At 42.3% G+C, this 14249-nt stretch overlaps 1 protein-coding gene across 1 annotated transcript in view; it reads left to right on the top strand.

The window, feature by feature from the left end:
- Positions 1-3917: 3917 nt before the first annotated feature.
- Positions 3918-14249, top strand: part of GEFmeso (Guanine nucleotide exchange factor in mesoderm) — a 64462-nt gene continuing 54130 nt past the window's right edge. The window contains exon 1 of the mRNA XM_031989865.2: positions 3918-4407. Within this exon, the coding sequence (XP_031845725.2) occupies positions 4329-4407 (79 nt within the window). The 5' untranslated portion in view covers positions 3918-4328. The remainder of the gene's footprint in view (positions 4408-14249) is intronic.

The following is a 14249-nucleotide window of genomic DNA, read 5'->3' on the forward strand; positions in this document are numbered from 1 at the left end:
ATCAGAGACTCGTCAACCCCCGCTTATTCACAGCGTTGACTCTCCAGGGCTCTCCAATTTCCGTAGCTTTTCTAAAGGATATGTCGGACACTGGGTTATAGACTGTTATTCTCGGAACCGGGATAGCATACGGGGGTAATAACGGAATGAGATTGAAGAAACACTGAGAAGACGGAGTGATTGAAAAGGGTGGCGGTTAGCGTGACCGCAAAAATCGAAGGAACGAAGAGATAACGAGCGAAGGCATTAAGTAATATGCGCGTCGGACATAGGTGAAAGGTGATGGTATAGTGTGCGGAATGATTGAAGTCAATTGGGGCAATGAATTCAACCGTGGGCCGGGTTGAAACCGAGAAAACGTCGTGAAAGAAAGATAAAATCGAGGAATTTCCACAAACGTATCGCGATTTTCCAGCTGATAGCTGACAGCAAGAAGAAAAGAGGATACGAAGGGACTGAATGGTAGTTAAAGAACTGTCAAGGACAATTAGCCATCTTTTATGGAATTGGAAACTTGGAAACATCATGGAAGAACGATTTCAAAGAATTTTTACAAACGTATCGCGATTTACCAAGTGATAGCTGACAGCAAGAAGAAAAGAGGATACGAAGGCATTGAATAGTAGCTAAGAAACTGTTAAGGACAATTAGCCATCTTTTATGGAATTGGAAACTTGGGAACATCATGGAAGATTTCAAGGAATTTTTACAATTTATCGCAATTTTCCAGTTGATGCCTGGCAAAAGGAAAAAAGGAATAACGAGTGATCAAATGGTATCCTAACCCCTTGCCGTACAATGACGAGCGAGACTCGTGATGAAGATTTCTAGACCAATTTAACAACAATCGTTGTTATTCATTACCCACGGATCAAAGCACGCAACTATTTTGCTATTATCATTGTATTATCTTCAAATAAAATTTCCACTTGAAGTAGAATGTACAATTTTGTTGCATTTCTTACAAATTGTCGATAGTAAAATGGTACATGAGCTTTAGTGACGAAAGTAAATAGTACGGCAAGGGTTTAAGAATGATTTGAAGGTGGTTAACTATTTCCCTTCGACTGGCCCAGCGGCTAATAGCTAAGTTACTAGATCCGCGTGTGTCGACACGACGATTTCTTGGACGAACCCTTTCTGTTGTCCTTAGAGATCGATATTAAGGGTCTTTCGCCCCGTTGGCGTAGCAGCACGCTATCATTAAAATGCGATCTTCATGCGACCGTTCCTAACTAGTACGACCTTGAACGTCCTGTCGCAGAAGAACATTTATAAAGTTGAGAAATAATTGGTCGCCAGGCACCGAAAGTTTGCGAGGCCTGTTCGCGATAAAAGACCGCGGACACGGCTACCGAGAGGCCCGTGGAGATTTATACGCTGTTATCGGGTGCAATCAGAACTTTAGACGGGGTGCTTGCTCTTGAATCGTTGCGCGCGATATAATGTCTGTCAACCGGGCGATTTGTGCGCCAGGTTAGTTCTCGCGCGTGCATTTGTGTCCACAATCGCGTTGAAATCAACATTGTCGTATTTCTTTCAATTCCGGGGATTTATGTTCTTCGCAGGAGTAAAACACCTTGGACACTCTTTGTCTTACATACACTTGTGCTACTTCGAGTTTTATCCATTGCGTCGAATGTTTTATTTCTTAAGTCGATGAAGATGTTCGGATATTTGGAAGTTACAGTTTAAATAGTAACGTTTCATTTACTGCTTTCTCTGATAAGTTGTCATTAATCTACGCGTCACTCAGGAAATTCCGTAGCCATCTTACGGAGAATTGAGTGAACTAACTTAGCACCTAACTGTTTGCAACCAACCGTGTTCCCTGTAGCACTTATCGACAGTTACTTTATTGATCGTTTGTAAATATTTCATTTTCTCTTGGATCAGTAAGTAAAATTATGTATTCAAAGTTAATATTCAGCTGATATCAATTATATATTTTAATATTATTTTTCATCGGAGTCACATATCGACGTGTTTCGCAGGAGTTCTCTAAATCTACAACGATGGTCGTTAGAGGGCAATAGTGTATTTCGGCACGCATGGTAAGCGGTTTGGATACCGTTCTAATTTCTAGATCATTATTCTATCCTAGAAAGAACAGCAAGGATTTCTAATGATTATATTCGGTCGAGTTGTTTTGTCCTAATGGTATGGTCTCTATTAATTATACTCTCGTACGCCATTCTATCGCAATAGTGAAGGAACATGCGCATATCTCTTTGGAGGGGGAAGGTACTGTTAGCCCATATAAGATCCTTATTTGATCATATCTCTCCGTGTAATTCACACTATCAACAAGAATTGTTTATTTAACTGCAGGAAATCCAGATAAAAATGTCTCTGCAATTCGTCGTTATCGCACTCCAATTTAAACAGGGCATTAGTGCTCAATGGATTGATTGTTTTACCATTCGTTCGACGATAAGCTTGCAACAAAGTTGATTTTAGTGTCACGCAGTTAATTTATAATCAACTCAACTAACTTTCATACTGGTATGACTCTCTGCTGGCTCGTGCGTTGCCTATATTATAAAGGGAACAATGTTGAAACGGGTCTGCTGGGCGTTTCATCATTTTCCAAATGGCGAAACGTAGAATAACCGGCAAAGAGAAACATTCATTTGCATGTTCATACTTCCTTATCTCGTCCCACATAATTTCTGCGTATCGTGGAACCGTCGAGCAATGCCAGGCCAACTTTTTCACGACTGCACCCCGTAAATCACGAAAATGTCGTAAGAACGAGAGATCATAAACTTTGATTTTTCAACGGAGCAATTAAACGGATTCGCAAGAAGAGGAATGTTCAATTGTGGTGGCGAGATGTCTCCGATCGGCGCAGATAATCTCGCAGGTCGAGGAACGCTCGGCGTCGGTCACGTCGTCGCCAGTGTATCTTCCTAAAAACCGGCGGGTCGAAAAAGAACGCGACGAGCGCGCCGCGAAGGGTTAAAAATATATCGGACGGTCCTAATTCAATGGCCAGCGGTGCTGGGTAAAATATTACTCCAAGCAGCAAATGCCCTACACTATTTCCCTTTAGAATAACAACTCTCCTACGTCCTATGTATCTCTTTTCAACCGTGTTCCCATTTCTCCAAAATTATTCTCAAACGTAACAAAATCAAAGAAACCTCTCCAGGTCTGCCTTCTCCACTCAAATCACTCATCTCCAACAATCATCAACCAAAACAACGTTTCCCATTTCTTCAAAATTATTCTCAAACTTAGCAAAATCAAAGAAACCTCTCCAGGTCTGCCTTCTCCGCTGAAATCACTCATCAACAATCATCAACCAGCAAAACAAGGTTTCCCATTTCTCCAAAATTATTCTCAAACGTAACAAAATCAAAGTAACCTCTCCAGGTCTGCCTTCTCCACTCAAATCACTCATCTCCAACAATCATCAACCAGCAAACCAACGTTTCCCATTTCTCCGAAATTATTCTCAAACTCAGCAAAATCAAAGAAACCTCTCCAGCTCTGCCATCTCCTTCGCTGAAATCACTCATCTCCAACAATCATCAACCAGCAAAACGACGTTTCAATCTCCACCAGACTCGCTCGTCTAACCACTATAACTTCGGCCCCATAACAAAACTCATTAACTCCTCGAACTCCCGTAACGTCATCCAACAAAATAGACCAGCAAACAATACCCTAACCCGCGAGCCACGTTACTCAATCAGATTCCATGTCCCATTAGGCGAGCCATTGAATCGAAACCACCGTGGCCTCTAATGTTTCTCGAGCAGCGTTCGGAACAATTTTTTCCCCGTAAACTTTATCCAGCTCCGATGACCGTGTGTTGCGGGGCGACCCGAACGCGCGCGCTCGCGCTGGGCGATTTACATGAACGGTCGCGCGGCGCGGCGCGGCGCGGCGGCACGGAGAGGAAGGCGAGGACAGTCGGCGCATTGAGGAGGCAGCCCAGGCCAGAAGAACGCGTGGAACAGGAGAGCGAGCGAGCGGCGTGTTGGTATGGGTTGGCTGAGCTGTTTGCCGATTCGTTGACTCGCCGGCACGGTCGGTCGGGTCGAGGGCTCCCGGCTCTCTCAGTCCGTCTCGCGACCGCGCGCCAAGGGGATGGACGTCGTGTTTCGGCTCTTCCTCCCGTGATCCTCGACCGAGATCGGCCCGGCATCCCCTCACGGCTGCTGGATCGGGAGGGAATCGCCTCGCCGTTCGCCGCGCGATGTGACCGACACCTTAGCCCCCCGTGAGACGTCGTCGTGTGCGCCTATTCTTCCGAGTGAGGAAAAAGGAATTCCCCTGGTATCCTCGGGTGCCTCACCGCGAGTGTTTGATGCGACGAGATGGGCAGCGAGGCGGACGTGGAGACCACGGGTACCAACGTGGATTCCGATGAATCCGATAGCTGGGAGAAGTTTTTCGGTGAGTCGCTTTTTCCGAATTCATCTTGGATGGTGATCTTGTATTTTTTCCTGCGTCCGCGTCAGGCTGCAAGGGCACGCGGGAATTTGTTCGGTGGGTATCGGAGGATGGTACAGTGGGTCGGAACGAGACGGTGCTCGATAGACACAGACCAGACGTGTTTTCTACGGTGTCCCTGGAACCTTGGGAATTGTTATGCTTCGCGTCGCGAGACGTTGGTATTATTTCTTAGGGCTCTAGATCGGCCGCAGTTTTCAGGCTTCCGAGATGCAGCAGTGGTGGTCAGGAGGATGTTTAATTGCCGCTGTGTGTGTACGCGTTTCGCGGATTCCTTTGACCACCACTGCCTTTGCGTGGCTCGGAAAGTTGTTATCGCGAATACGTGCATAGGTTACATGTTAATAACTGGTAGGAGATGCAAATGAGGCGTAGGTTTAGGGACGGAGGTCGCGCAATTCGAAGGAGACTGAACTGCGGTTGCGCGGTTGGTTTTCACGACTCGTTTATCTTGTATCCTTAGATCCGAATTTTTTTTATTCAGTTTTGGAATTGCTTGTGAGCTGCACATCGAGATTGTGTAAAGTATTCTTGGATATAATTGGTGTTACAGAAAATAGGAGGAAATTGTACTGCTTTGATGTGTAACACGTATATTAATGACGAAGTTTACGATGTGCATAGATTCTCCCCTAAAGTTCCTTATCTGTAGCACCAATCCCAAAGCTTTGTTAACGATGACCGCACGTTGATTGCGTCTAATGCATTCGCGCGTCTTACCTCGAGTGGATAATTTACCCAATTTAAAACGAGGTTAACTTGAGGGTAAGCACGTGGCATAAGTAAATAAATGCGTATTGCACTCGGAGCGATAAATAAGTAGAATAATCCATGTTAAATAAATAATTCTTCCGATGCACGATTAAATTCTCCTACTAATAACTCTCATTAATAAGGATACATCTTAGCAACAATAACGAATAGTCGCAATTTATCACGATAAATTAACAAATATTCTGCCGAAAGCAATACCGAAGTTTTCCCTTAAATAGCAACTAAATGTTACTAAAATAAATATCGAATGCGCTTATCGTTATCTCCTCTTACGTCACAGAGTGGTGCACATTTTTACTAGCCGAGTAACAAGTGCTCTATTCGCGTTGCAAACGGTCTCGTCTACAATAGGTGAGTCTAAGGCAAACGATGATTAATTTCGTCTATCTCTCTTATTGACGTTAATCCGTCGCACAATATTAATTCGCGGAATTGTATAAATCCGTGCGACAGGTTATCAGGCATATTTGCTGACATCGATGTTGTCACTAGATCGAGTAGTCGCGCAAACGTTAATCTGATAGATTGAACAGTGGTTCTCCGTTGCACGTGTACGTCCACGATCCTCTCGGAGGATTTAAAATTCGATTTTTATTCTCGTTATCGTCGTATCTTCCGCGAGATACTCCGTACGCCTCGCTGATGCTCCTCTAGTTTCCACGAATCCGCGCGAAGCGTAGCGACGCTTAAAATAAAGGTACAGAAGAAACGAGACGGTTTAAGTTCAACATGCGAGGCGAAGTAACGAAGATAAGCGAGATACACTAGGCGAGTAACAGTACTATATTTCACAGAATTTCACGTGGAAGAGAAAACGTGAACTTCTTACGATTCGATTTGTCCGCCGGTTCAGCCGGCGGTGTGTCTCTATGTGAACGCGTGTGTACACACGTGAAAGTGACGTTACGTCCAGGCGGCCTCCCTTATCTCGGATCTATATATCGTCATTTTTCAACGCGTTGCACCCGATCAGAAAATTTACGAGTTTTTACGCCGAGCAGATAAGCTCGATAATTATCTCGTGCTTCTTTCGCTGGGTCGTCGCGCTATCTTCTATCCCCGATAAACGCAATTTATTTGAAATTATTGCGAGCTATTTTCCGCAAGCGTACCGAAAAACTCGACAGGCGATAGTCCGATCAATTTTTATAGTGTACATCTCTTTCCGTTATATTAGAGATTCATATGAGATGTGGTTACACATTTGTATAATTATTCGTAGGTAACATTGAACAGAGTCGCAAACTTTAACCCTTTGCGATCTGAAGTGCTCTTGGTTTCTCACTTTGAAGTTCACGTCGACGTTAATTCATTCAATTACAGCTTAACACTTTGCCAACCGAATAGGTAGATCTCCCACTTTTCATTTAGCAACGTATTGCCTTTTATTCTGTTTATTTTTTCTTTTGTTCTTTCGTAAGTCTTGACGTGGGATTATTTGCAATTCATCAAGTACGGTTCTTGTTTTTACAAAACATAGTTTTTAACTAAATTAATTGAATGAGTATAATTGAAGATAATGGAGAAGGTTGTAGTTATAGTTCTTTCTAGGCGGTCGCCTAAGTGTTAATAGGACGGTCTATTTATTTATTTAAGAATATTTGGGAGCCATTGAAATGTTACCTTTAAATGGTACAATTGTGATACTACTAATGTAGAAAAAATTGTTACAAGGTAGAGGTTGCAATAAAATAAAATGTCGAGTCTGACTCGACATAGGACTGCAAAGGGTTAACCCTTTGCGAAGATTCTCTAAAGTATCTTAAGTAAAATCTTTTGTAGATTCTGCCAAATCACACATCGAATGCCTAAGTAATAAAGAATAAGGAAATTATGTACTGGTTTCTTACTGTCCAGCAGTTGAATCATTTCTTTGCAACTTAATATTACAAACATGAACGTTAGACCTCGACAAAGTGTCGACATTCGGCCGCAAAGGGTTAACCCTTTGAACTCCGTAGGCTCCAATATTGCACCAGTTATAATATTAAATATTTTAATGAATCTTGAACAAACTATCCTAAAATTACTAGATTTTCCGCGCATCCAAATTTTGTACTAAGAAGGAAAATAAAAGATGGACGAAATGTTATATCATTTCTCATTTTCGCTAGGAATACTATAAAAATTAGTAGCAGTTACTGATAGATTACTAAACAACGTGGAGTGCTAAGGATTAATAATTGATTCGAGAACATTTTTCTCGACACAGGATCACACAGGGTCAAGGGTCGATGCAGCTGCTTCCATAGCGTTCGATCAAAAGAATTTTCCATATCTAAATCCCCGAAGTTTCCTCCATAGAATTTTTCGCGTCGCAAGTACTGCCGTTCGCGAACGAGAAGTCGCCGCAACCGATTCACGAGAGGCTCGTCGCCGCGTTGCTCGTGACTCTCGTGAAAATTTCCGATTTTCATTTGCATGCTCGTGCTCGCGCACGATAGTCACGAAGAGACGCTCCTCGGCCGGCAGCTCCGCGGGACAAGTGGCGAACTTAAGGATGCGATACGACGCGCAAAAAACACTCGCTCTGCCGGATGCAGCTTAGAGAGACGGTCGAGAGAGGTCTGTGTTTTCCTCGGACTCGTGTGCGTCCCGTCGCGGACGGAATGGCCGCGAGGGAGGGTGAGAGAGACGACGACTATGCATCGTTGCTTGCTTGCGTGTCACGTGTGTACGCCTGTCCTGCGTGCACACGCCCAAAAATCGAGCGACCGGCTCTCTCGTTCCGTCTGGATTTTTATGGGCCTGGCCCGGACATGGGCGACGCTGCCGAGCCCTGAAATTTTGAGAAAGTTCAAGGAACGGCAGCCTGAAGAAGTATATTCTTCGCCCTAGAAGCAATCAGTGGGTTCAAACCCATGATTCTTCGATATCCTTCCCATTTATCTCTTAACCCTTAACGCAGATTCTTTGGAATGTACAAAACCAACAGATGAAGCTAAATTACATATGAATCGCTTAACACTTAGCCGACCGAATGAGATCTCCCACTTTTCACTTAGCAACGTACTGCCTTTCATTCTGTTTATCTTTTCTTTTGTTATTTAGTAAGCCTTGAAGGGGAATTATTTGCAATTCATGAAATACAGTTCTTGTTTTTACAAAACATAGTTTTTAACTGAATTAATTGAATGAGTATAATTGAAGATAATGGAGGATATTGTAGTTATAGTTCTTTTTAGGCGGTCGCCTAAGTGTTAAGTAATAGCAGAAACAGAAGCTACACGCTAATTTCTTGCTGTAATTAAATCATTTGCCTGCGACTTAGTCTTCCAAAAACGTTTCGTCTCGAAATGTCGACATTCGTCAAAGGTTAACCCTTTGCACTCGGGAGGTGACTCTCACCACTTGATTTCCTACAGTGAAGCACAAAGTTTGATATTTAATATTATACTTCATATAATGCATTAATCTGAGAAATATTGACGTGAAATATCTTTGTCCGCCAGTTGGTTTCACAAAATATCGTCTTCATTTCATCAGAAGATGTTGAAATATTTCTAGTGAAAAACTTCGGAGTGCAAAGGGTTACTAGCAACAATGTCTCAAACTATACAGACCTATACCCTAGTCTTCTCTATACACATTTCAATTTTACTCTCTCACTTCTCTCTAGCTCATAAGAAGCGCATCATACGCATTAGTAAATCATACATAAAAATCCGCGATGCCTACAGGTCTAGACCTAAGCGTCGTTGCTGACACGCTCATCGAGATTCTTCGCACTTCTTCGTTCCAATAGTTATCCAACACGGCGGACGTAAGAAACGAAGAATGAAATTAAACTCTAGACTCGGTAGTCGTAAGATCGGTCCAGCCGATCGACGACAGGGAGCAGCGACGTATGTCAATGGTCATTCAGAGGGACACGGAGGGAAACGTACCGCCCGCCGGGCATCCCAGTGTTGACAATATCAGGCGTTGTCTATCCTGCGCTGACAACCGGCCGGTCGCCTAAGAGGCGCATTATTACACGAGCCCGGGGCTCGTTCGGTCGGTCATACGTGCGCACGCCGGCACGCGGAGTATGAGACCAGGAGAGATTGCGCGCATCTATCTCGCCCACTTGTTCCCAGCCATGATATACAGGTTGTCTCTTCCCGTTGCCTGCTCGCCACACAGTCGCCTAGATCTCGGACACGTTTGCGTACACGAGTTACTTCCACACGGCACGAGGTTTGTACACGGTCCTATGTAAACCAGCGACGACCGGCAACGACCGGGACTTTCTTTTAGGCTGCGCGGGCTGGAATATGATTCTTGTCCCTAGACAAATTCTAGCTGCCTTCCACGGGCTAATAGGAATAATAAGTTTCGCTGCCTCCTTCGATCGAGGAGAACTTGTTTTCTCTGTGGTTCCCGGACGCGTGGACTTTACCGTAATGGTATTAACACGTTGAACGCGATTCCATAGAGCAAAATACAGAAAACGGGAGAAATATATTATTAACCCTTTGCACTCGAGAGGTGATTCTCAGTCACCACTTGATTTGATGCAGTGAAACTATAAAATTTAATATTTAATACTGAACTGTATATAATGCATCGGTGTGTGAAATATTGGGGTAAAATAGCTTTGTTTCACAATTTACTTGTGATTTCTCGTTGAGTTAATTTCAGAAAATATCTTCTTTGTCTAGATAGAAAATGTTAAGTATTCCTAACGAAATACTTGGGAGTGCAAAGGGTTAACCCCTTGACGTACTATTTATTTTCATTCGAAGATAGTACATTGGTAATAGCGAAACAGTTATGTGCTTTGATCCGTGGATAATGAAAAACATTGATTGTTGCAAATTAGTCTAGAAATCTTCATCACGAATCTCAGTCGTTAAGTCATTCGATTGAATTGCATTATTATCATTGCACGTTCATGTAGCTGAATGTCACTGCATCAGGTAACGTTATTTATAATATAGAAATGTTTCCAAATAATCGTCTTTTAAGTGAATGGACTGTAGTAATCCGATTTGGTTGGGGTCACTGGTGACGCCCATGGCATTCAACGTGTTAATAGTTGTGCTTCTAGGTCCAAGATGAACTCTAGTTGAACTCTTCGTGGGATTACGTACTCTACGTTTTTTGTATTGTGGATCAGTAGCATGTCCACTGATGATTCCTGGCGTGTTTCTATAGTAATAGTATTAGTGACTCTAGAAAGCATTGGCCGAATTCTAGGTGAGCTGTTTACAGAATAATAATAACTTTCACTAGCTTTTTCGATCACCGCAGACAGTCTCTGTGATTACTTGGTGCAGTTTCCATATTAATAGACTTTAATAAGGCAACTTCCGATTCAGCTACCTTCAACAAATCGTGGAATCGTAATAGTGTCTTTCGTTGTCGTTTCTGACACCAGAAATGGATGTCTCAGTAGTTCCTAGACGTGTCTCCACAATGATAACAGTGATTCTAATATTTTCTGCTGTTCAATGCACTCATCTGTTTATTTCTTTGGTCGGAGTAGGTTCTCTAATCTAAACAGGGTGAGAGTCTCATAGACCCTGGGAACCGTTGCTGATGAATAATAAAGGCTTACTGATAGTTACATCGTGACGCATTTCGAGATAAACCTCAGAGGTTTTTAAAGCGAGCCGTGATAAACGTATGATTCCTGTGTGCATACAGGTGACTCATTTAGCAATCGCCGAGGGAAGATTTGTTTGAAGCTCTCCCGTAATTTCTCTAACTAGATCGAGTCCGTAGAACAATAACTATGTTAACTATAATAAAACATACTATGTTATTGTGTGATCAAACGATGCAGTTGTTTACCGAAGATTCTCAAAGGAGCCTGGACAAATGAGCTTCTTGCTTTCGCATTCGATACGCGCCATGTAGTAATATTCGGTAGAATCATGAGAAAACAATTTTGATGATCGTGATATGAATCAGCCTGTAGGTGCACCTATGAGGATATGCCTTGCACAAACACTTGGCGTTACAAATGCAGCCAGAGAAGCACGGTACGCCCACGCTTAGCTGAGCCCACACGAGCAGAACTGTCGTCGTGGTGACCCAGGTGTCACATCACGGAATGTTATCTATCAAAATGTTAATAAACCGGTATCGGACGAAATTATTCCGATGCTGACGTTCATAGTTGCTCTGTGATAAGTGTTACAACGGTGATCTAAGTCTAGCGCCCAATACTTCAATAGGTATAGAATGTTACATAAAATAGAATGAACAAGTACAAAAATCTCTGACATTACATTTCTCTTAGTTTCAAATGTACAATTGAAAGATGATATTTCCATTGCACCCCTTCGTAGAAATGACGATTCTTTCGAATAGTTTAGCTAAAACAGTTCATTCAATTTGTGTCAACATAATGCACGCCGTAATAGAATACAGTGCGGACAAGCTTCTAGGGAGCTTGGACAGGGTGTTAAAGCTCGGAAGCCCTACTATGAATATTCACCGAGAAGAAGATGGCTGCAGCAAGGTTTACCCTCTATCAACAAGGGTTACTCGAACCCCTTAATGAGTCGCGTGGTGTTACGTTACTTAGGGATGCTTCCATGTACGGGGTGAGCATATAAAATCGATATCGAAGAATTTCTTAACGCGACCAAGAATTACGAAGAAGCTATAATGGGACTAGTTAGACGAAGACTCGAGAAATCCACTGTCGGCGCCCGTTGATTGTAAAACTCAAACGAAACCGTCACGCGAATCGTCGCGAAACGAGGATTTTTGCGTCGCGTGTCAGTGAATCAACTCATGGGGGCGAACCGCGTGAAAAAATCGCGGGAGATACGGGTCTCGCGTGAAATGAGGTTCGTAAACATCCTCCTCGGTCGACGCGGGACACTGAAAAGGAAAAGGATGTACCACGATTTCGTTCAGATAGCCGTTATCGGCACGCAGTTTGTCCGAAAAAGACAGTTCGGTCTCGATTTATCGTGCAATATCCAGGATAGAAGGTTTTTAACCCTTTTCTGCATACTTAACACTAGAACTACCGTACCAGTCAAAATGATTGCTTTCGATTTTCTTGTTTAGCAATTATTTATATCTTCGAAGCATTAAATATTCGAAATGATTTTGAAAATAAATAGCTTCATTTCAGTACTACAATGAATGTTCGAAGAAGCTGAAAATAATCTATTGTTACAATTTTTATAGGAATTCCTGTCAAGATGAGTGGTTTCGAATTTCTTGTTTAGCAATTATTGATATCTTCGAAGCATTGAGTATTCGAAATGGTTGTGAAAATAAATAGCTTCAGTTGAGTACTATAATGAGTGTCTGAAGAAACTGAAAATAATCTATTGTTACAATTTTATAGGAATTGCATATTAATCGTATCAAATGCTCGGTAGTTCTAGTGTTAACGATGAGTGAGGCTTGCTGTGAAGATTTCTAACTCAGTTTAGTAATTGTTATCGGTATTACTTATTATACACAGATCAAAGGGAAAAACTAGTTTGCTGTCAGCTTTGCTTTCTTGCAGATTATTAATAGCAAAATTAGACAATTTTGGTCTTGAGGAGAATTAAGGTTTGATGAGTAAGTCAGTCAGTTTACATCCCTCTAAAGTGAGGGTGAATATTGTTCTTTAACCCCTTGCTCTACAACGAGTGTGACTCGTGAAGATTTTCAACACGATTCAACAAATATATATATTACTCAGTTCATTCGAATTCAAAGTAAATATTATTCTTCTATAATCAACTTAAAAAGAAATATAGGCGTAACATATGCTTAGGATTTTTCTCTTTTTCCAATAAATTATTAATGACAAAGTAGCCTTATCGATCAGAGTTGAGAAAGAAATCATAGGCCAAGGGGTTAATTGTTGGAGGATACAGATTTTCAGTTGATTTTCCTCGTGCTCGGGAATGTTTGAAGAAATGGAAAATAAGATTTTGAGAAGCGATGGTATTACGGTATATTTACGGTATTCTTGTCAGAAGAATTGCATCGCGGACGTTGTAAGCGGTTGAAGGTAACGGTGTTTGGAGCAACCTGTACGACGAGGGAGATTCGATCTACTATAATCAATGTATTAAGTTTCGATATAGAAACTCGGTTACGTAAAATAATGAACATAAGAGATAGAAGTGACCACAAGACAATACGAGCAACGGAGTTCGTGGAACGGACTTTCCACGCAATTAATAACTCTCTATTGTAGACGGATCTATCGTGCTCGCGATGATTTCTCTTAAGACGAACGATTTGTGTACACGCAGCTCGATTCGAGGAAAAGATCTTGCCTCGAATGGAAAAACGAAATTCGAAACTGATTCTTAACGGCCTGTCAGAGTTCTAAATCGAAAATCTACTTTTTCTAAACACGATTCGGATCCTTTGACATTTTCTTTCAACGGAACAAACATTGAAAAGATATTTTTCATTTAGATTATATTGTCATCTTCTTGGAATAATTGGCCAATCACTTATACGCTTAATAAAATTTAACGAATGAATTAACAACCCTTTTTACGAGTAATAAACGGCGAGAACGGCCGGATGGGTGTTGAATATTGATGAATAATATCGTCGCCAGTCCCTCGGAGAAAAAGAGGAGAAGCTCGCGAATCCGCAAGATCTTCGCACGACCCGTTCCCAAGATCCATATGCAATTCGAGGCTTAGAATACGTGATACGCCGGCGAGAGGGCAACGCCGTTCTCCTTTAAAGTTTGTGCACGTGCAGTCGCGAGGATCCACGGTGTCGGGAAATCAAGTTCAATGGCGTCGTCGGACGGGAATCGAACGGCCACGGTTTTCGTATTACACGCGATCTTGCATACCGTGACCGTTGGATCTACAGGTCGTTCCACGTGAAACGATTCCGTGTCCGGATTCTTTCCTGTTCGAAAAAATCTCTTCCACGAACTCCTCGTGAAAGCTGTCGCTCATACGTGCCAATTAGAGTAAACACACTCTCCTGAAATTAATTAGTAAGAATGATACTAAAAACAGATACACATTGATAGCTGCAGTAACACGTTTCCAAAATCTCAAAAGACGCTTTCTCCAAGGAATTCTGTCCAC

This window comes from Nomia melanderi, chromosome 1, assembly GCF_051020985.1.
Source record: "Nomia melanderi isolate GNS246 chromosome 1, iyNomMela1, whole genome shotgun sequence".
Classification (NCBI taxonomy): domain Eukaryota; kingdom Metazoa; phylum Arthropoda; class Insecta; order Hymenoptera; family Halictidae; genus Nomia; species Nomia melanderi.